At 40.3% G+C, this 21,707-nt stretch overlaps 1 protein-coding gene across 3 annotated transcripts in view; it reads right to left on the reverse strand.

The window, feature by feature from the left end:
• Positions 1–21,707, reverse strand: part of RELN (reelin) — a 300,760-nt gene that overhangs the window by 127,767 nt on the left and 151,286 nt on the right. For all 3 annotated transcript variants that reach the window (XM_064505385.1, XM_064505379.1, XM_064505392.1), the window contains exons 9-10: positions 9,101–9,197; positions 5,649–5,889 (exon numbers count right to left, since the gene is read on the reverse strand). In XM_064505385.1, the coding sequence (XP_064361455.1) occupies positions 5,649–5,889; positions 9,101–9,197 (338 nt within the window). The remainder of the gene's footprint in view (positions 1–5,648; positions 5,890–9,100; positions 9,198–21,707) is intronic.

Raw genomic sequence — 21,707 nt, forward strand, 5'->3', positions numbered from 1 at the left:
AAGTAAAAAATGTGAGCCCAGAAATCTCATTAAAGATCACAGTATTTATAGTTGGCTGTTGTCTTCTCTAAGTAATGCTTGCATGGAAAAAGCAAGATGTTTCAGGATTAATTGGTCATGTCCACGCTAGTGAATACAAGGGGTCAGGTACCATTCTCTGGTCAGCACAGCACGTCCCTCCCTTGCCCTGTACCAGGGTGTCTAACTGTGTCCCTCCCACCCTGTCCCTGGCCTGGGCGACCCTCCAAAGCGTGCCCAGGTGTGCTGGCTGGGCCAGGCCCAACTGTGCCAGGCTGCACACTCGCACCTCAGCAGTATGGACAACTGCCGGTGTGGTCCCGGAGTCCTGTCAACCAAGGGGACGCGCCAGAGGACAAGCTATTCCCAATACCAGATCTGGCAGGTAAGTCCTGTCCCATTATTTGGATAACTAGTCGGTAACTCTGCCAGTAGTCTGGATGCGCCTTGTACAATGGCATGATGATTTGTCAGACACTGCTGCATCAGTCCTAAGATAATCTAGCTTTGCCTTGTATATATATAGTTTTTGCCAACCTGGGAATACAAAAAAGGAGCGAAAGTGATGAGAAACTGATATAGACAGTTTCTATTTGCTGCCACGGAGAACTGGAAGTATTTTAGCACTGTGTTTGGTGGCAAGTGGTAGTATTTCAGGAAATGTCAGGGGCTGATGATACTGTCTCTCACCAGTTCCTTTCCTGATTCTTTTTGCTATTGTGTCGTGTAAGTGCTTAGCTGATCAGCTAAACTGTTATCCTCACCCCCCAAGTGCAGAGCCGCTCCAACTATTGTGTGAGACAGCAGTTCTATAACTTGACTCTTCTCAAAGCTGAGAAGTGTCACTGAGAAGTGTCACATCATGACCAAATACATTGCAACTATATTGTCTGTGATGATACATACTGCCTTTTCCCAAATGTGGAAAAATTTCAGAGACAGCTTGGTTGGCCTCAAATCTATTTTTTATGTAATCAAAAGCGCTGCAGAGACCCAAATAATAAGACTGCTGAGGTTGGTTCCCTTATCATGTCTATTGCTGCTTTTGAGCTCACACATCCAATCTTGGACTGGGGCAATCAGAGAAAACTAGAAAACTTATCAAATGTTGGACCTCAAAAGACAGTTTCTGGTCAAATCTCAGGATACACAAAGTGTCTACCAAAAGATGAGATCACTCTTCTGTTCTTTAGGAGTACAGATCCAAGAAGCATTATTGAAGGAAGATTTCATCTTTTTCCTCAATTAGCTATAGAGTCTCGAGGCCCCCAAATGTTTAACAGCACTCAGACTGTTAGACTCAGACCTACTTCATACATTTCCGCAGTCTCAGTCACCAGTGCAACGCCATAACTACTCTCGGTTCCAGGGCTGTGCTCACATTCAGGGCTGTCACTGGAAATATTGAAACACATTCAGGAATTTATCCTGTTCAACACCCTTCCACACAGTCCAGCATAGATAAATATGTTCCAGTAGATCCAATTAATCTCCTAAGGGTTGCTTGGCCTTGCTAACAGCGTCTTTCTTCTCTTTTACTGTCTTCTTTGGAACTGAATCACACAAATTCAGTGGCTCATCTCTCAGCTTGTTTCCTATCTCAGTAGCCAGGTCCAGCTGCGTCTGCAACCAGGCATGTGCTTTCAAACTAGTAACAACCAGCTCCTGAGTGCAGCCAGAAATGGCTTAAGCAGACCAGTAAAGGAAGAGAAACTGCTTCCCAAGCTGTGCACAGGCAAGTTCCCACAAGTGCTTATTGAAGAAGATGCTATCCAGTTCCACCAAACTGGAGTGAACAGGCCAGTGCATAATTATCATCAATGCTGTCAACTCCAGTGACTGCATCCATCACAGACTGTAAACCAGGCTCCAGAGAAGTACTTCATGGTAGTACTTTTCTTTGTTTCAGTTGCCTTTTTACTTTTTGGAGTTATTAATGAGTGGCTTTGCCAGCAGAACTGCTGGAATTATAGTTTGCTATTTATTTTAGCAGACTTCAGGTACTATCACAGTAAGCTTTCTACAGAAAAATGTAGACATAAAACAATAAAGACATAAGAAATAAGGACAGTAGCTTTCTTTGCAAGAGGATAAACATCCAACGTGACCATTGAAAGTTGGGAAAAGCACCAGCTGTAATAAGTAATTCTTAAAGCCACTGCCTCTAGAACTAACAGGAAAGGAACTGGAAGAATCAAACCTAAGTGTGCAAACAACAGCGACACTTATTTTAGACAACTAACAAACCATTCCTTAATGTCTGTCTTTACCAACACAATACTTAACAACAACAACTAAGGCAACAAAATGGTATTCAGTGAGAATTCCCTTAAAAGGTTTGGGATTGCTAAGAGAAGGGTGAGAGGGCACCAGTGTGCTCTGATCTGCCAAACCCATAACAGTAATGAGATCAGACCAGAGTGAATAACATTGGCCTTGACAGCAAACGACGCAGCAGAGTTTGTATCCACCTGGGTAAACTCCCTCTCACCTAAAGAGTGGTGTCAACCCTACTGCAAACAGGCCCATGACTGTGCCTGCCTTGAACACAATGCCTGGGAGACAGTACAAGCCAAAACCAAGCCAGGGAGCGTGGTTGCAACTGAAGCTGTGCCATGGGCTGCTGCTCGAGTTCGTAGCCTTGGTTGCTTCAGTTCATGCGCTAGGCATGCCACGGAGTCTCCCTTGAGGAGGTTCCACCATCTGAACGAGACCTGCTGGTGTGGTCCAGAAGTAAGAATAAAAACACACAGGGGAATTTCTATTCCTTTTTCAATCAGAAATAAATACATATTATTTCCTTTTCCTTCAGTACTGGCTTTCAGCTGGATGAGGTACAAGTATATATATCTCAGACTGCAAGTGCACTTCCACCTGGGAAATATGCAAGTATCAGTCATTCTACATAGTGAAAGGTGGTGAGCAAGAAAGGATCAATACAGAAAATAACCCCAGTAAAAAAGAGAAATTTAGAAAAAGTCTCTCTGCTGTTTTTTGTGTTTTTCTTAACATTTCACTCCCTAGGTCCAGTGCAATTACTTATCTTTATGGCAAGATTTTGGAAAGGAATTGATGCCCCACAGTTTTGTACAAACTAATCAAGACTGAGTTAGACAGCAAATGAGAGATGTGACTGTTTATTGACATTGTCAAGGAGGCTGGTAAGGAAAAACATTGAAGGAAGTCAGTAAAGAAGTTAACACGGGTTTGAAGAAAGATTTCTAAGGCCAGCTTATCTAAAACACTAATTGACAGAGGACAAGAGGATATGAATTGATCCTTTATACATTGCACAAGCAGGCTTGAATGTCAGAGAAAGGTCTATCAATTTGAAATGGAGTTCAGCATAGTGGAAGACTGTGAGTATGGGAACATATTTTGAAAAAACATAGGTGACAGTCATAAAAGGTAACACATTATAGCAAAGAAATTTGCTGATCCCATACTAAAAGCCTAATAAGAAATTAGAATTACTATACAGAATTTCTGAATGAACTTCAGGACTATTAGGCAAGGTATAGGTATGTGGGAACCCAAGGGACTTGTAAGGAAAAAAGAACTAGAATTAGGTTCAATGCAAGCTACCCCTGTAGTATCAGTGTTTCTTCAACATTATTTTGAAGGTCAAAGACTTTGACTACATTACAGAAATCTCTTAAGAGTTTCCCACAGTTTCTATTAATTGTTCCAGCCTGAGAGCTTTAGCAAAATTGGGGCTCCTACGTAGATGTGCCACCAGTTGCTGCCTTCATTCTGCCTTTATACTGGCCAAGTTATCAAACTAGTATGAAATGCTCTTAAAACAGAGGTGACTCATGTGGTTCTGGCAATGGTGAGTTACATGTACACTGTGGTGTAATACTGTCAGCACAAGGCACAAAGATTCTCACATTTCTGTTTATACAACACAATGTGTTTATGATGAACTGAGATTAGAGCTACGTTAAAGATTTTAAACAAAGCATGAAAAGCTCCTGCTAAGTTTTATATAATGTTCCAACCCTAAAAAGCACAAAACTTTGTAAAAAAATTTTTCTTGGTGTTACACAGCTACTACTGCCTCTACAGTGAATCTGATGCAAATCTTGATGCACTTTATGGTTTTAGTTTTGACATAACATGAAATTCACATCATATAATCTGTTGAAATTATATTTGGCAAAATTGTTCCTGAAAATTTGAGTTAAACTGGAGCAAAAAACCTTGAAGATGAAATCCAAGCATAGGAGTGCAGCAATGAGAATCCAGAGACTCTAAAACTGTTCAAAATAACTACGGAGTCCAGGGAAGAGCCCGGCCTAAGCCTAACCTGGTGTGACCCAATGTCAGGTGCGAGCAGGCAGCTCCCACCCCGGCACAGAGGACAGCCTTGGAGGGAGGCTGGGGGATCCACACCCTCCTCTGATACAGGTTGGAGCCTGAAGGGGATTTCTGCTGTGGAAGTGCTCAGTGATCTCTCCATGTTTCTCAGGTTCCCCATCCTTCAAGTAACCATAGTTGTGTATTGACCCTAAACTGGCAGAGTTTAGACAGACAAAACAAAGAGCTTTACTCCCTGCAATTTTAGATGCTGTTTGTACGTGTTTCAGAAGGAGCAGGGGGTGTTAGGCTTTGTCAGCTCGGAAGCGGCAACCGGGCTTACGGAGCATTAGAAATTGAGAAAGAAACTGTTTTCTCATTGTAGTTTAAATGGTCTTACTGAAGTAAAAAAAAAAATCAATGTGCAGGTACTATGAGTAGCTTGCAAAGAGTATTTATTTCTAAAAAGATTAATCTGAGGCCATTCATACCAGATTGTGTGGGAAAAGCCTGAGGCCATAACCAACACCACACTACCCTCAATATTCAACATCTGTTTCCTGTGCAATTGCCAAAACCATTATCAGCATCATAAATGGACCCTGACAACAAAATAGCTTTTTTGTGAATGAAAAATAGAATGAAAACAGAAAATAATCTGCTGTTCAAATTCTGTCTGCTTGGAAAACACAAAAAGCTAGAGATTTGATTTTCAGGTGTTGAACAACTCTGCATTTGAAGGAACTTTGGGCACAGAGATCTTGTAAGACTCCTTGGAGTTCTTCCCAAGGTATTATGATCTTGCTAGATCTCATATATTAAAGCAAGGTTTTACAGGAAAGGAGACTTTTAAGGAGCAGCCATTACTTGTGTGTATGCTGCAATGGAGATGTGGTATTCACAGTCAGTAAAAGTAGGAAAATATAGATAATTGTGATGGTTTGCGATGAAAAAGGTAGTAGTAGCCAAATGACACTGAGGCAAACAAATTTCAATATACCTAATGGAAAGACTTGAATTTATTTCAAGAGTATTGCGCTGTTTTGCTAAAAGGAAACAGTTTCCCATTTTCTGCTATATGATCTTTGACATAATGATAGCTATAAACTGTCATTTGATTTTGGTAATGACAGAAAAGTTTTGCATTGTTTTAGAAAGCCCAGAGGGACAGAGAAGAGGTCAAAAACACAACAAAAAGAGCCCAATTCTACAAACAGATGGAGTGACCTAAACACAGTTCTTTGTTCAGAGTTTGGCTATATGTTACTATCTTCTTCTACATAAGAAATGATAATAACAATAAACCAAAAAAAAAAAAAAATCAAACTAACCTTAACTGTGGCCCCAGGAAAGAAAAGCCAGTTGCCAGTATCCACAGGATCAAGATTATCTTCTAACACAACTTTTCTGTGAGCAGCATTTATGATCAGGATGTTGTCCAACGCCCAACAGGCTTCATAGACGTCGCCAGCAAGAACATAGTCCTGTTTCCACTGAAAATGGATGTTCTCTCCTTTAGCGTCTTCAGGAAGGTACAAGATATGGATGATTGTGCTGACGTTGGAAGGAGCGCTGAAAAACAATGGTACGGAATTAAAGCAAGTTTAACACACAGCCAGGAACACTTTCTTCCCTCATTTAACACATTTACCGAGTGAGATGGAGTTATGCAGCTGATGTCCCTAGTATGCGGACAGGTATTCTGTGGATATTAGAAAATGTATACTGTGAGGCATAGTCCCACTGTGCTAGGCAATGTCCATAGCCAGAACGGAGGCAATCCACGCCATGGAGAACTTGTAAGCTAAGGCAATAGGTGCAGACGGATGCAGATATTTGGTAAGCAGGAAGAAACAGTCTGACAACTTTCATATTTGATGCTGAACTTGGCTCACTGTCAGGTGTTTTGCAGATAGGGCAAAAAGGGAGCATTAATGAAGCATTTGATAAAAACAGGTCTCCCAAAATTTTATTTTCCCATGAACTTTCAACAAAAGAAACTCCTGAATTCTGGTGCCTCACTGCCTCACAGATGATGATGGGGCAGAACGTCAGGAGGGAAAAGTTGGGAGTTTTCTCTGACCAACTTGCCCTTCCAGTCCCACTCCTCTGCCATCAGGCTAATTTTGTGGATGGGGAAGTCTAAGCTGTTTTTATGTTCTGCTTCTAGCAATACAGAAGAAACAACCTGGTTGTTTTTCCCTTGCTGCTGTTTCTGTAATGGAGCAGCAGTGCTGGGAAATTGGGAGAGGAGAGCAGGACCTGGAATATTAGGCAATGAACAGGGTCTTGAACTCTGCTTCCCAAAGCTGTCCTCAGAGCTGTGAAAGAACCAAGGTTCATGCTCGGCTCTGTGTGAATGTCTTTCTAAGGCTAAAAAGCCAGTGGCAATGAAAGGACAGAGCTGTGTGTGCAAGGAAGGGATGTTGAGAATTATTATTTTTGTTCTATTAAGGAAATGACATATCCTAGAATATCATGACAGCAGAATTAATACTGCCCGGTGGTGCTCCGTTCCCATACAGAAAAGGAGCCAGCTACATTCAAACCTCAGGCTGAAAGGAGATACAAAGCTGGGGTTTGCAAGATGTCAGCTATGCAACCTTGACTCTGCCCTAGCGATGCCTCGATGGGTTAACAGCTTGGGCACCTACATTCAGAGCTGACCAGAGCTCGCAGGGAGCAAAGGCACTGAGAACGTGCTCATTCTGGGAGGATACAGAGGGACTTCTCTTTGTAAAACGAAACACTAGCACATAGTGAAATGCCCAGAAGCAACTCTATTTAGCCCATATTCACACCCAGAACCTGCCCCCACAAACCACCCCACACTTGCTAAATGTTATGTCATTCACCCACAACTGGAAGGCTGCTCTGAGATGTCATCCTCATTCGCCCTGAGCCCTGGGGACTCTGTTCACACCCAGCACCAACTTCCCCTCTCCCTTTGCTGTGGATCCAGAGTAGAAATCGCACCGACAGCCCCCACACTGACCACCCGACACCGACACCGACACCTTCCCTTCACTGCACACTGACCGTTCGGCTGGTCTGTGCTACCTCACCCCTGTTCTCCCATCATTCACCACAGCTGCATCTAGCAGTGAAAGCAGCTGAAGCACATTCAAATAAATACTGTAACTTGTAAGGGCCACAGCAGAAAATAGCATCCTTTCATAATTCATCTTCTTTTCTGCCTTGCATGACATTGCTCTATTGACCTATTTTCTACTGACAGCTCAAGCAGTCAGCGTTAAAGCAGCATGGATCAAGCTGTAAATGCATTAACTTTGTAGATTTGGGGTTTCCAAGGCTTATGTTTGCACCATCACCAGTGAGCTTCCTGGCTTGCAGAGCTACAAGAGTGACTGAACTGATGTTATGGTCCGGGCGTATCATTTTGCAGCAATGCAGGAAAGGGTATGGAACAGCCACTTTGTGGTAGCCCCAGTGGCTTGGTTTCTTGGTACTCCTGGTTGCTGCTTCTGTGAGCTAACGATTAGCACCATTTGTTTTCTTTTAAATTTGTCCTAATTTGTGCCTTTATCAATGAAATTATAACCAGACCCACGGGGGGGGGGGGGGGGGGGGGGGAAGATGAGACGCTGCAATCCAGAGGCTTGCAGCTAGAGTTTTGCCTACTTATCAGAAATTTAGTAGCCTCTTACTCTGCAGATCATCTCAATGGACATAAACAAGCTCAAGTAAATTACCTGTGTAGCAAAGACATTAACTAAGCTAATGCAGCAAGGCAGACTGAGCCACTCTGTGGGCACTAAATATACACTGCAATTTTTCTTCCCCAGTTGTATAACTTTGTACATATGCCAATGCACAAAATAACTTTCTCAATATTATTCAATAAAATGTTTGCTCTGCTCTTAGAAGAATCTATCTCCAGTACTGATTCTCTCTTTAAAGGCGTGCATATCACAATAAAAGATTTTAAAATCCTCATTCATAATCCTTTGTGCTTTCATGTAAACCTGCTTGTTTAAAAAACAAGGCATATTTTACCATAACCTTGTTATTATAAGAGTGTTAGGAGACAAGAGTTCGTATCAAACGATAAAATATTTTTATCGAACATTTTATCCTACCAAAGTAGTAACTTGCAACATTATAAACTATTGTTCTTGCTGAGATTAAAAGCGGCATTAAAATGCAAAAGCAGTCATAGTTTTGGTTTGGAATAAAGCAATCATGAGCAGAGCACAACGAATCTGTATTTCCTGGAGTCTGGTGGGGCAACAGAATGAAAAAAGAGTGTCTATGAATATGATAAAGTGCTTTACTTTAATTGACTTACATTTTACTCTTAAAGATTTCACTGTGTTCACTAACTTTTGATTTTAAAAATACTTTAACAGTTTAAAGTTCAATAAATGTTTGATCTGAAGTACACTGTTATCCACTGGTTTCAATGAGTTTTGGAACAAACTCTTGATGAGGACTAGGAAAATAAATTGATTTGCCCAGCGTCACACAAGAAGCTTGCAATACAATGCAGAACAGGACCTGAACCTTGACATTATCAGAGCTGCATTTTAATTCTCTTCCTTACCACCCACATACTCAATGGATGAAATTCTGATTTACCAAAACCAATACTGGTGGCAGTTTTGCAACTAGTTTTAGTGACCATAATTTCACCCTCATTTTTAAAAGTGTCCAAATAAGTGAGAATCAAAAAGTTTACAATCAAAACGAATTCTAAATACAAGTTTTAAATAACACCTGCTGACTCAGAATGCATGAAAATGTTTGAAAAGCTGTAACAAACCTAATCTTCTCCAGCTGAGTCCAATCAGCGGAACTGTTCTTACTGTAGGACACTGTGATGCTGGGATCTGAGTAACTAAAGCGACATGAACCTGATCCTGTGAAGAGCAAGAAAATTAGAAGTGTTACAAGAGAATGAAGCAATAAATGATCCTCCAATAAGTTGTTATTGACTGTGCGTATGTCAACAACATCGCTTCTCCATATTTTAAAGTGCTTTGATTGATGATGAAATTTCCTGTGATCTGTTGCTGAAGGTAAACACAAAATAACACATGCTTTATGAGTCAGAAATAAAGTAGAAATGATAAATCACAGCAGTGCTATGTAATCTCTGCAAATTTCCCAAGGGAAGCCAAGTAAATTACTTAACACCCCCCACTGCAGGAAAAAAAACCCACCATATAATGTTTAAACAAAACCTTATTAGAGAGTAAACCACATGGCATTATTTAAAGGGAAACAGTAAAAGACTGTTTTTTTTATATTACTATATAGAAAAGAAACATTCCAGAAATAAAAGTACAGTGAGTCACAGGAAAATGTACACAGAATTACTTGAGCCAAGAGTAAATATGTGCTAGGAATTAAAAAGAATAAAGATGTTACAAAATTAGTTATTTCAAGGATACCCAAAGAGAATTAAATTAAGAAATCATTCCATATACTCACTACAGCCTATAATTAATAATAAACATTTGATGCTGATCTGGGAATCTCAGAAGACTTTACAAAAATGCACTAATTAAGCCTTATGGCACCCCTGCAAGGTAGGGTAATATATTTACTTTTGATTTATAAAAGGCTGCCTCTGGATGTTGTCACAAAAGATGAGCTTAACAGTTAATAAAGGGGACAGTCACGATAACAAAAACTGGGACTGAAGAATTTAACCTACGAAACATGATAAACAACCCGAGAGGTAATTAAAAACACTAAGATCCTTTTTCCCTCTCACACATCAGATCATTCATCAGTCTCAGATAATTCAACATCCAGCGAAAGGGGTAAATCCTAACCTGCGCTCCAAAGATTAAAATGTCTACATCACAGCCAGGTTCAGATGTGAGATTCAGAGGACACCAAGCCATCCACGGCCAGACCTCAGCTACCCACCCTCCGTATTTAAGAGTAGCAGCCCTCAATTAAGCAGCACCTCTGATCAGTCTGGGTAATGCTGAGCGTGTACCGTGGCTTAGCACCCAGCGCTGCTTGTTACGGAGGATGTATGCTGGGAGTAGGATGTAGTTATGTGTGCTTCAGATACCTTCAGTTGCACTGAAAAGCGGGTACGTGTGTGTGTATACACACATATATACATATATATATATACACACTATATACATATATGTGTGTGTGTGTGTGTGTGTGTGTGTGTGTGTGTGTACAGGCATGGAAACTGTTAAGCATTTGCCACCAACATCCATAAACAATTTCACGCTACCATTTTCCGACTTGTTTCTGCAATGACATAAATGGCAGTTTAGAAGGGTGTTAGCCACTCGCAGGAGACAGGCGCGTATGCATTTGGAGGCGCACGTACGCCGCGCGGTGCCCCGCTTGCGGGCGCAGCTGCCCGGGGGCAGCTCCCGCTGGCAGCTCCCAGCTCGAAGGGGCAGGACTGGGGCCTCTGCTCTGCCATACGGACCACACACCGCTGCGGGAGGAAGAAAAACCCAAAGCGTGGGATGAATCCTGTCTCCTTTGAAATTACAGAGATCTCTAATTTTGCCTGATACCTCAACTAGCATCCTGGAAATGACCCACAAAGTTTTCTTGCATCTTTTACTAGTGTTAAAATGTAAATATGCACACAGATAGTTGTGAGCCACCACGCTTGTGCTCCGCACGCTCAGCTAGTCCGACACGTATTCTCGCTGCAGCGAGGCACAGGATAATTAATACCTCCAAGCCAGCAGGACTGTGAATCACCAGTCGTGTACCCAAAATGACTACAAAGCAACTGCCTGGTTATTGTTTACTGACAAGGCAGGGTTTTTTTCTATCTTATTAAAACCAAATGATGTCAGGAAAAGCCTTTACATTTAATATTTACCCATCTGCTGAGATGGTCTACTTCACTGAGTGACATCTGTTGTCGGTTTCTACTTTTGTGGCATTTAGGAGTTCCAAACTTTAATCACACCCAGCTATTTTATTTCAGGGAAATTCAGTTCAAAACCTACTTCACCAATTCTAACCGCTTTGGCTGGTGAGAGGCTGAGAGGCAAAACTGCAACATACTGAGTTTTCTGTGACACAAAAATTAAAGGAAGAATAACAGACAATAAAAATAACCAGCTATATGGACTTATTAAAGTGTGCCATTCCAGTTATTGTTAAATCAACTCTAAAACAAAGCCAAGTCAAAATATGCCGCCAAAAAAAAAAAAAAAAAAAAAAAAAAGGAGAAGACTGTATTTCCTAAATATACCGCGAAGAGGATAGGAAATAGGTGTTCCCTATCAGTACAGTTACCTTTTAAATCTGCACATTCTCAAAATTGCATGATGAAGATAAAAGTTTTTGCTTCAAAGAAATGGAAGCACTGAAAAAGGGCTTTGTAAGATAGAGATGTTATTTCACGTACGCTATTGGAAAGAGAGCAGTGGAGACAGAACGAAAAGAGGGGAGAGAAGTGCTATTTTATCATTATTTTAATAATCAGGACTGGTTGTACTAAGATTAAAATTAGTTTGGGAAAGTCATCAAAGTCAGTGTAGGTAGCAGTTACTGGCCCTGAGGACCAATAATTGCGTTTTTATTAATGTTTAAACTCTTTCATGTACATTCTCAACTCAAAATCATTAAGCTAGCAAGATTATTTATCATTTAAATACCTAATTCTCCAAAACCCTAGCTGACAATAAAAAAAATGAAATTCATTCCTCTGAAAAAAAAATATCAATGACTATCAGATATTATTCATTGCTGTTAGAATTGTATTTTTTAAACATACAAGTAGTACATGGATCTGGTGCTTGCATCTCTTACAAAACCAACATTCGTCCTAGTCTACATTAAGAGATTATTACCAAGAAAAGGGATAAAGCTTGACATACTCTAGGACAGGGTTTGCAGAGACGCTGTTGAAAGCCAATGGCTGAATTAATCCTGAACTAGTATCACCTAAATATTTTTGGAAATATGCAGCTTGGGTATTTGCATCTATTTTGACCAGCAAAAGAATATTCTGGCACGGCAAACAAATAGAGGATTTCCACAATTCATGCAGTAGCCCAGCAGAAACTGAGGGCAGATTCGCCCAGGGCAGCAGAGATGTCCTTCAGGCGGCTTCCCGGGATGGTAACAAGCAGTTTGTCAGCTCTGAGCAGAGCAGCAGGGGCAGGACATCACACTATAAATCTTCATATCCTCCTGCCTCCGGGAAAAAGTTGTGCAAGACAATGCAAAACCCTTTGAATGAGTCTCAAATGTACATGTTTCAATTCGGGAATGCCCAGGTTTCGAATTAGCTGTGAAAACAGGTCACGAAGCAAGCATATGATGACCACAAAGAAGCCCACATCAGTGAGTTACTGCACTACAGCACGCAAAATACTGTTTGCTTCTCAAGCCAAGCACGGCACAGTGCGGCTGATGCTCTGGTGTCGTTATTGCTAGCTAAATCTGCCTTTCTGAGAGTTAGCATTTTACTTTCAATATTCAAGGCTTGCATGTGCAAATTACTATCTATTTTTAAAAAGCAAAACAAGATTAACCCCTCTCTTCTTTTCATGTAGGCAAGCTTTTTCCTTGGGTTTCAGAAACAAAGTATTTTCTTCCTTACAGTGATTTACTCCTTTCAATAGGCCTCTAGCTGAAATTCACAGATTTCTATAACTTCTGAAAAAACCTGAAGTAGAGACAGTGTAGCTCATGGAATACTACTTATTAAATGAGCACAATTTTCACCTCCAGGTGTTTGTATCCAAGAAGACAACGGCAGGAAAATGAATTCAAGACTCAGTACGGCTTTGCCTCCGACTGTGTCAGATTTACAGAAACCCGCGTTGGAGGCTGGTCTCTGATTTGCTAACAGTGCTGGTTCAAGCTGGTGTTTTGCTGAGATAAAACCGGGTGCCATCTGCAAGGGGAGCAATATTTTGCTCCGGATAGACTGTGATGTCCTCGGCCTCTTGACAACCTCTTGACAGTTCGTGCAAGTGGTTCAGTGGATAAGCAGAGGAGATATCTAATACTGGGCTTTAAGGAGAATGAGTCTAACGTGGAACTGTGCCAGCAATAAATTCGCACAGAAAATTACAGAATGGCTTGAATTGTGTCATCACTGCAGTCTGAAAAAGAAAAGGGAGCTCAAACGAACCCTGTTTATCTAATACTAGGAGATTGCTTTTATTCATTTAGTTAATGTGATGAATGATGATTAGTCTTTGCTAAGTATTATGATTTGCTGATGTCCCTCGAATTAAGCCAGACTGGATAGTATAAATTACTGGTGGTCAGATTTGGCTGGCTTACTAATAGTTTTGTCTTGCTTTTATTTCCAAGTTAATGAAGCATGCAATCTGGTATAATAAACAGTCTCTGGATCCTTATTTTTTCTAGGTATATGTTTATATTGGCTTCCAGTCAAGAACCAGATGATCTTAACCTGGTTAAAAGATAGAATATTTTGCCCTAGATGTACTAGAAGCACTGGGACAAAAATGTGCAACTCACTGTTCATGCCATACTCTCGCTGAAAATTTCCTCGAGAGAAGGTGGTGACAATATTTTAATTTTTCCTTGAAGCCACAATTCTGAATTAAGTAACAAGTGTGGTTTTTAATAATAACATATTCAAGATTTTTAGACTTTTTGGTAAAAAATGTTTCTTATAGAACAAGTTTGGAGTACAAATAATCATTTTCAGTGTAAAAAACTTTAAATTAAAAAATATTGAAAGAGGAATTTAAAGGGTCTGTCATTGCTTTAAATTATCCTTTAACTTTTTTTCCTAAAAGTAAAGGAAAAATGATGGATATTAATGTAATAAAATATTTTTAAACAAGAAAGGCTTGCTTGGCTCTCACAACTGGTAATACATAAAGTTTCAGCAAATGCCTTAAGCTTTTGTTTCTTGGGAAGCAGTAGCTGTTTTTGTTTGCAGGTATTTTCTTTTCTTGTCTTTTCCAAGATCAACTGACCTGTTTAAAAGGTCTCAATTTCTGTGTATCATTCTTCTAAAAAAAATTCAGAAATGTCTTCCAGAAACACAGGGGGTGCAAATTTGAGTGTGTTCTATTTTGCAATTTCAGCCTACGTTTTCATGGAAAAAAAATTAAGTACTTTTTTTTACCAGCTTCCCCCCCGCCCCCTCACCCATGCACAGGAAGAGGATTTTGACACTCTCTGCCCTGTGCATGTTCTGATATACGGTCTGAAATAAATACCCAACACATCTTAGAAATTAAAAATGTCAATGGTGTTTGCCCTTGGTAAGGATCATATCTACTCTAACTTTAGGGAGAATCCTGAATTTTGAAATGCAAAGTCTTAACTATTTGTTTTCAGCAGATTTCAGAGTGCAGCTAACTTTGATTGTGCTGATGACTTTAGACTGGAGCTCTGTTTCGGAAATACTGAGTTGCTATATCTAAACTAAAAGTGGACAGTGTAAAAGCCTTCCATCATAAAACTGTGAAAGATTAGAAGACTCATTAGTAAATAAATTTGATAAAAATTAATCAGAAGGACTTTATATCCCTGATATGATTCTTTATATCCTTGATAAGATTATTACAAAAAAATCCTCTTTTTTGCTGGCCGAAAGTCAGCTGCACGCCCTTGCAGCAACGAAGGTGAACCCCGGGCTGTGCAAGCCCGACCGTGGGCAGCTGCTGGTGGGACGTGATGCTCCTCCTTCTTCGGTGCTAGGCAGACGGTGCGGAGCGAGCTGCGTTCAGCTTTGGGCTCCCCAGCATACGGACGAAACCGAGGTGCTACGGCGAGTCCCGCGGCCCCCAGGATGGTCAGAAGTACGAGGAGAGACCGACCCAGCAGCTTTGCTCCACCTGGAGAGGATCTCCAGGGGATCTCCACCATTAGAGAAGGCCAAAACGCAATGGGACGGAGCCTGAGCACCCTGAGCCCAGCTGGAGGGTGGCCCCGGGCTGAGCTGGGAAGGGGAGCGCTGGCCCAGACAACCTCCGGTGGTCCCTTCCCACCTAAATTGGTCCCTGATTCCAGCTAACAGCAAAGGCACTTTTGAAGAGAAGTGAAGGCTGAGGAAATACTCGTCCTGCTCCACTTCCTTACAGTCTGTTTACATTCAAAGATATGATGTGCTTCCTGCCTTCATACAAATTTGTATTTGCACTCTTCTAATGAACAAGATCAGATCACAACTTACACTGCCTGTTGTGCACAGAGCATCCAGGAGAGAAAAACAAACAAGGCAGAAAGCTGCATTTTCCTTATGCCAGTTTCCAATGTATTCTGATGTAAACATGCTCAGCTATTTATAGTGGGTCTTTCCGAGATACAGCCAGCAGGTATGTACGTGGGTGGTGTGTCTGTTGCCAAATGAATAATTAAATGATGCTTCTAAATTTAACTATGTTCTTTAATGCACTAATATTGTATACAGCACCTTGGTGAAGGCAAAGTGAGTAAACTTGTCATATACATCCATACTTGTTAGGTATGTAATTGACACCCACTAATTAGAGCTATTGAAAAAATAACATTATTAACTCCTCAGAAATACTCATATGGTGGTTCTTGAATGACTGACCAAGCAGTAAGCCCTATGCTAAGTAAGCATTTTCTACCTGTATGCTGTTATTGTGTGCTTGAACGCCATTGCCATTAAAGGCTTAATGTCAGATCCTATATTTAGAGACCTTCTAAGTGAGAGGGTCCCTTCTCAATGAAGCTGGGTAAAATTTAAATTGTACAGTCTTAAAGTAGTTCAGTTATTAAGCAGTACAGTAATATGCATCTATAAGGAGAAAGAGGTCTTTTGTTTAACTCTGTTTAGCAGTCTGGGTCAGCTGTAAAGGCCAATAGTCAAGAAAATGGGCACCATAAGAAAAGGGTATTAAATACTGCTGGAAGGTAAATGATATTTTATTCAGATCCCTGTAGTTAGTCCATACTAGAGAAGCTGTATCGAAAAAACATACATTGGTCCCAATAACTGCTGTGTAAAATCGTTAATAGGAAGCTCTTAGAATAGTTTCCTTGCCTGCTTTAATGAAATTCCCTGTTGTCGAGAAAATCTGGGAAATGCTTTTTCTCAAGCCGAGTCTTAAGCTAACATCTCTCCCTTTTCTGAAACCCTGTAAAACAGATTGCCTGCCTTTTGCTTTACATGTAGGTAGATAATTACTGGTTGGGTGAAAGCTTTCTTTTGCAATGCCTGATGGGCTTTCTCTATTTTTATCTGCTTTTGCTCTCACAGAAATCTCTTCCCCCCCAACCCATTAGAGAAAGACCCAGGCGCATTTTGCTGCGTTGGGGGCTTCTCTTTTTACCCCCAAGAGCTACAGATGCTTTGTTGTTTGAGTTAATTCAAAAATGGACAATTTTAATCATACAAAAGTGTTATCCTAATACAATAAGATGAGCAGGATTAAGATGAAAGTCAGTCTGTAATCCAGCATTTATTATTTTCCGCACCCAATTCCATAATGGTCTGCGTTCGACCACAAGGAGGTGATTCACCACCTGCCTTAAAACAGCATCCTGCCATTTGTCTCTCTTTATCTTTTCTGCTTTTCTCCATATAGTAAATCTGTAACACTCACAGTTTAATTCGTAGCAGTGGCAGAGAAGCTCCGCTATAGAAGTAATAAAGACAGTATTTCATTGTAACCTTGGGCTAGCCAAAACAACACAAATCATTTTACTACAAGGCCATTAAAATGTCTTTCAAATACAGCATTAGCTTTAAACCCTGGCTTCAATCTACGTATCTAGGCAGACCCCTCTTGTGTAACTCAGCAAAATCAATAAACACCACCTAACACTTCCAATCATGCTGTGCGGAGTGTGTTAGATGATGTTACTTACCTGTCTTAGTCTTTCACATTAAATGTAATTTATAACCTATATACCCATGCAAAGGACTTCTCTGCCAAAGAAGTGAAAACTAGTAGGTTTCATGTTGGGCAATAGCCAAAGACATTTTGGGTGGAGAGTCCAAAAGAGTCAAAAAAACCTTAGTATTGTTTTATCAGGCAGAAGTAAAAATGAAGTAAGTAGAAGAAATGCAGAATGGCAAATTACATCAATTTTTACATGTAATTATATCAAATTCTCAAGTTCTTCCCAAATCTGTAGGAAAGAGATTAGGACAAAACAACCTAGAGGTTCGTATACAGTCAGTACTCAGTGTTCTTGGTTCTTAGTGGGGTTTGGCTCAGGATATAGCAACAAACAGATTTCATTTCATAATCTTGACTTCTTATGGAGACCTTAACCCAAACTATGCGTATTAAATTATCTAGTTTAAAAACCGATTTTATGCACTATTTAAACTCAGTTCAGATAGGGTTCTAACACATTTTTGTTAGCCAGCTTCACGGCAATGAAATCTTTTTAAAACCACATGCTAGCCCAGGAGTGCTCCCACATCTGCCTAATGCAACATAATCCATCTGTCCTGTGCCCAGCAAGGCAGAAGATTGTCCTGGCGCCGGTAGCAGCCATCTCCCTTCGATCACTGCGTTCCTCGGGGGATTCTTGGCCTCTTTCCCTGTTTATACCACTATAAACTTGACTGTATGAATGTACCAAACATGCACAGCAAATCTGGTGCTTCCTGGAAGGCATCAGAGTAGGAGAAATCCGGGAGACTGAAGGAAATCATCCATGCAGATGACTACAGTGAAGGAGGTGGCTCATCATGCCCAAAACTTCTGGCAATACATATTCTGCCACGGGGCTTTTTGCATCCAACTAGCAGGAAAGTGAGGGATTGAAAAGGTCAAATACTCTCCCACACTGCCTTCAGAAGGGGCCTATTTTTTCACTTCATTATTTCTCTAGAGACATGTGAGCAGAACTTCACAGCAATTCTGAAGGAAATTGCTCTTCTCTGCCCAGTTCTGCTGAGGGCAAGCCCAGTGCTACCTCATAAAATGGCCACTACAGTATTTGTCCGCCACTTGATATCATCTGCTAAATGTAAAACCAACTAAACAGAATGCAAATGAAGAGCAAATGACCAGCTATGGTTCCTCTGAGCCAAAGCTAAGGCTGAACTGAGCATGTTTGGATGTATGAATTTCTACTGAACGGTCTGAATCTAAGGGAGGATGAATAGACGACATAAGAGCAGCAGTCAATAGAACAGCTGCCACCAGAACTGAATTAAACAAACATGAGAAAAATGTAAATGATAAATATCTTCAGACTGTTACGTGGGGCCAAAAGCACTCCTGGCTGCTCACGCCGCTGAGCCAAGTGGTGCAGGAATGTGTCAGGGCAGGGAGGGGAAGAAATCCCCATCCCGCACGGATGCTCTCCCGGGCTCTCCAGATGCCGCTCCAGCTGACAGGCTGGAGAGACGCCTCTTTCCTCCAAAGAAATACATGGGGTTCAGCGAACCAGCAGCACCGTTTATGTAGCGAGGTCATTTTTGTCCATTATGTTCTTTTATTTGCTGAGGTTAATAAGGGAGTAAATGTATTTTCTGAAGCATAAAAGCTTGGCAGGTACGGACTAATCCAAAGGGCGCATTTGGAGATTCTGTTTAAAATAATAATAGTAATAAAGCCTGGGTAGTTTGAATATGTATCAGAGCAAAAAAGAAATAGGTCCATTATCAATTACATTTTACAATTCAATTCTGTGAGACTCACACTGGCAATAAAATCAAACTGCCACTAAAAAAATGAAGAAAAAAACCCTAGGCCTGAAAAAGCTGCATTTTTTTTTGCTAAAGTAATAATAATAAAGAATAAAAAATAATAAAGCAAGTAGTTAAGCAATAAACAATATCAGTGCTTTGTCTTCAGCAAACATCGCGGAGATCCTTAGCACATGGATTTGCTGAGAAAAACAGCTCTTGTCTTGACCCTAGTGACCTCGGTGGTTCAGAAAGAGTAATAGAGGCTACCGGGTTAATGACTCACTAACCTGACGTCTTGGGGCAAGGCAGGGCATGACATTGAGAAGCCTTTCAGAGCCATTATGTCAAAGACCTGCATCCAAAACAATGACCTTTACTCATATGCTAATATAAAGCAATCAATAGCACATTTAAAATCATTTGCCCCATTAAACTTGCCAAGAACTGTGAAATCAGCAAGCATTAAAAATCGACTGTAAATACACTAAACCACTTGGGAGTTCTTGATATGTGCATTGCGCTTGCACCTTTCCTCTTAAAAAAAGAACGATACTATAAATAGAAAAGTCATCACGGACAACACAATTACTCTTCAGTTAAGGATAGATGATGGTCTGATAGATTTACAAAGCTCAAGAAATTCAAAGTGATAGCAGGGGTGATTACCCTACCAGAAAACAAAGTTGCAAGAGCAGAAAGTGTGTTGAGCAAGACGGGAGACACTACTAGTTTTGTTACTTGATTTTAGTGATTATATAATGATCTTTTCAGTGAAATATTTAAGTATGGAAAGTTTACGTACTTAAAGTTTAGCCTTATATTGCATTTTGGGGAACACAGAAACTAGCAAGAAAGCGGGTACCACTGAAAAATGAACACCCGAGTAATTGTATCCGCGCCCGGCATTAGCAGGGATCCATCCTTACCAAAAAGTCCTGAATAGCTGAATACCAGTGATCATCTTTCTCCAAAAATATTTTAACCTTATTAAAATGAGTAGATACATTTTTTACCTTGCTACAGGGTTCCACTGGGAAGATATTAAGAAATCTTGATGTGCTGCAGGTACCGATAGTGGTTTTAATAAAATCTGTTTTATCCCTGTGGAACCCTAAAGGTTTTATCCCTATTAAATATCATAATATAAAGTTGTAAATGTCTTTTGCATTATATTTATATAATGCATATTTATATTTATAGTAATATTTGTAATATAAAATAACAAAATAAGCTGGAACAGTGGAAGGAGCAATAGCAACATACAATAGAGCAGTGACTGAACCACTCGAAAGAAGCTAACCCAGAAGCAGCAGGAGAAAGGAGCCATTCTTACTTTACGAGAAAGGTCCCAAAGATTCTCACTGCAGATCAGCATGCAGATCACAGCATGGGTGACCTGACTTTTGGATAACACCGACTGGGATTTTCCTGAGAGGACAAGCAGAGTGCATCTGGCAAAATCACACAGTACTGTCCTAAATTAAACCCTACTACTAAAACCCTACACTGAAAACTGCATTTTTCTAATGAAGATTGATGAGCTAGTTGCATGTTTTGCTTCTTTCTGGCTACAGGAGGGATCGAATACTGGATCCACACAGCAAAAATACGCAAAGAATTTCCAGTCTCAAGATGGTTGGTTGTGGAGCCACTGAAGATCACCCTTGCTCCTTAATCCTGCATCTTCAAGTCATTCACAGTCGCAGCAAATAGTCCTCTCAGATAGCAGTACTTTCTTTGCCAGATCAGTAATACTCTCAGTGATTACCAGACCTTCAGAGACATAGTTTTATCATTCAATTGATTGCAGGCAAAGTTTCTCTGCATCATACCCAGTTTCTCGTAAGGTGTTTCATGTGTCATGGTGAGCCTACACTGCAATTTTTTCAAGTATACTTTCAATTTTATATATTTTCAAGTATTTGAAAATATATTAATATTTTCAAGTATTTTTCAAGCATAAAAACTGTGGCAAGTCCTGGACAAGCAGGGAGTTGACAAAGACTTTCTATACACCCATTGCTGCATGCCGTCATCACCTCCCCGAGCTAACAGAAGGGAGGTTCAGATGACCGCATTAAGCGTAAAATGGAAGAAAGATGACAGTTAACTTCTTTCCTGACATGTCATGTGCATGGGCACTGATGGATTTCAAGCCTAAACCCTCATTTCCTGATTTCTAAATAAGATTTTACAGACTTTTACAATTTCCTTTTCACATTAGCTGTCTCTTAAGTTCACTGCAGTCCTTTGAAGGATAATTAAATGAAGCTTATGCAAACATAGTAATTCCGGCAAGACTGATCATAAGATCCCAATGAATAAGTGAGAAAATAATCTTTGTCAAAATGTGTTATTTGTACCAGAAGTAATGGACAGAACTGATAACGGTGAACTGCTAAGCAGTTTTATTCTTAGGAGTTCATGTAAATTATTTTTTTGCTTTACTTCTACTGGGCACATTTTGCATTTCATTTCAAATTCTCTTTTGAATTAAAATAAAGCCAATGTTACACACATGAAGTGACCATAACTCAGCTAAAATCAATTAGGGAAATCTGCTTTACAATTAGAATAAAAGGGAATAAAAAATTACAAGTCACTTATTTGCCTAGAAAGATAGTTTTGAGGTTGACTGAAAGTAATGACTAATGATTGATCTGAAGTGGATTGTGTTAGATTTTGGAACCCAGCTTCCCCAAAAGTTTCTTATCATGATGGTAGGGATGATCTTCTGGAAGGGGGAGTCCAAGCCCATGTTCTTTATAAGAAATAAGGCAAAGAAAACTTCTGGTTCTTTGGCTAG

Source organism: Dromaius novaehollandiae, chromosome 1 (genome assembly GCF_036370855.1).
Source record: "Dromaius novaehollandiae isolate bDroNov1 chromosome 1, bDroNov1.hap1, whole genome shotgun sequence".
Classification (NCBI taxonomy): domain Eukaryota; kingdom Metazoa; phylum Chordata; class Aves; order Casuariiformes; family Dromaiidae; genus Dromaius; species Dromaius novaehollandiae.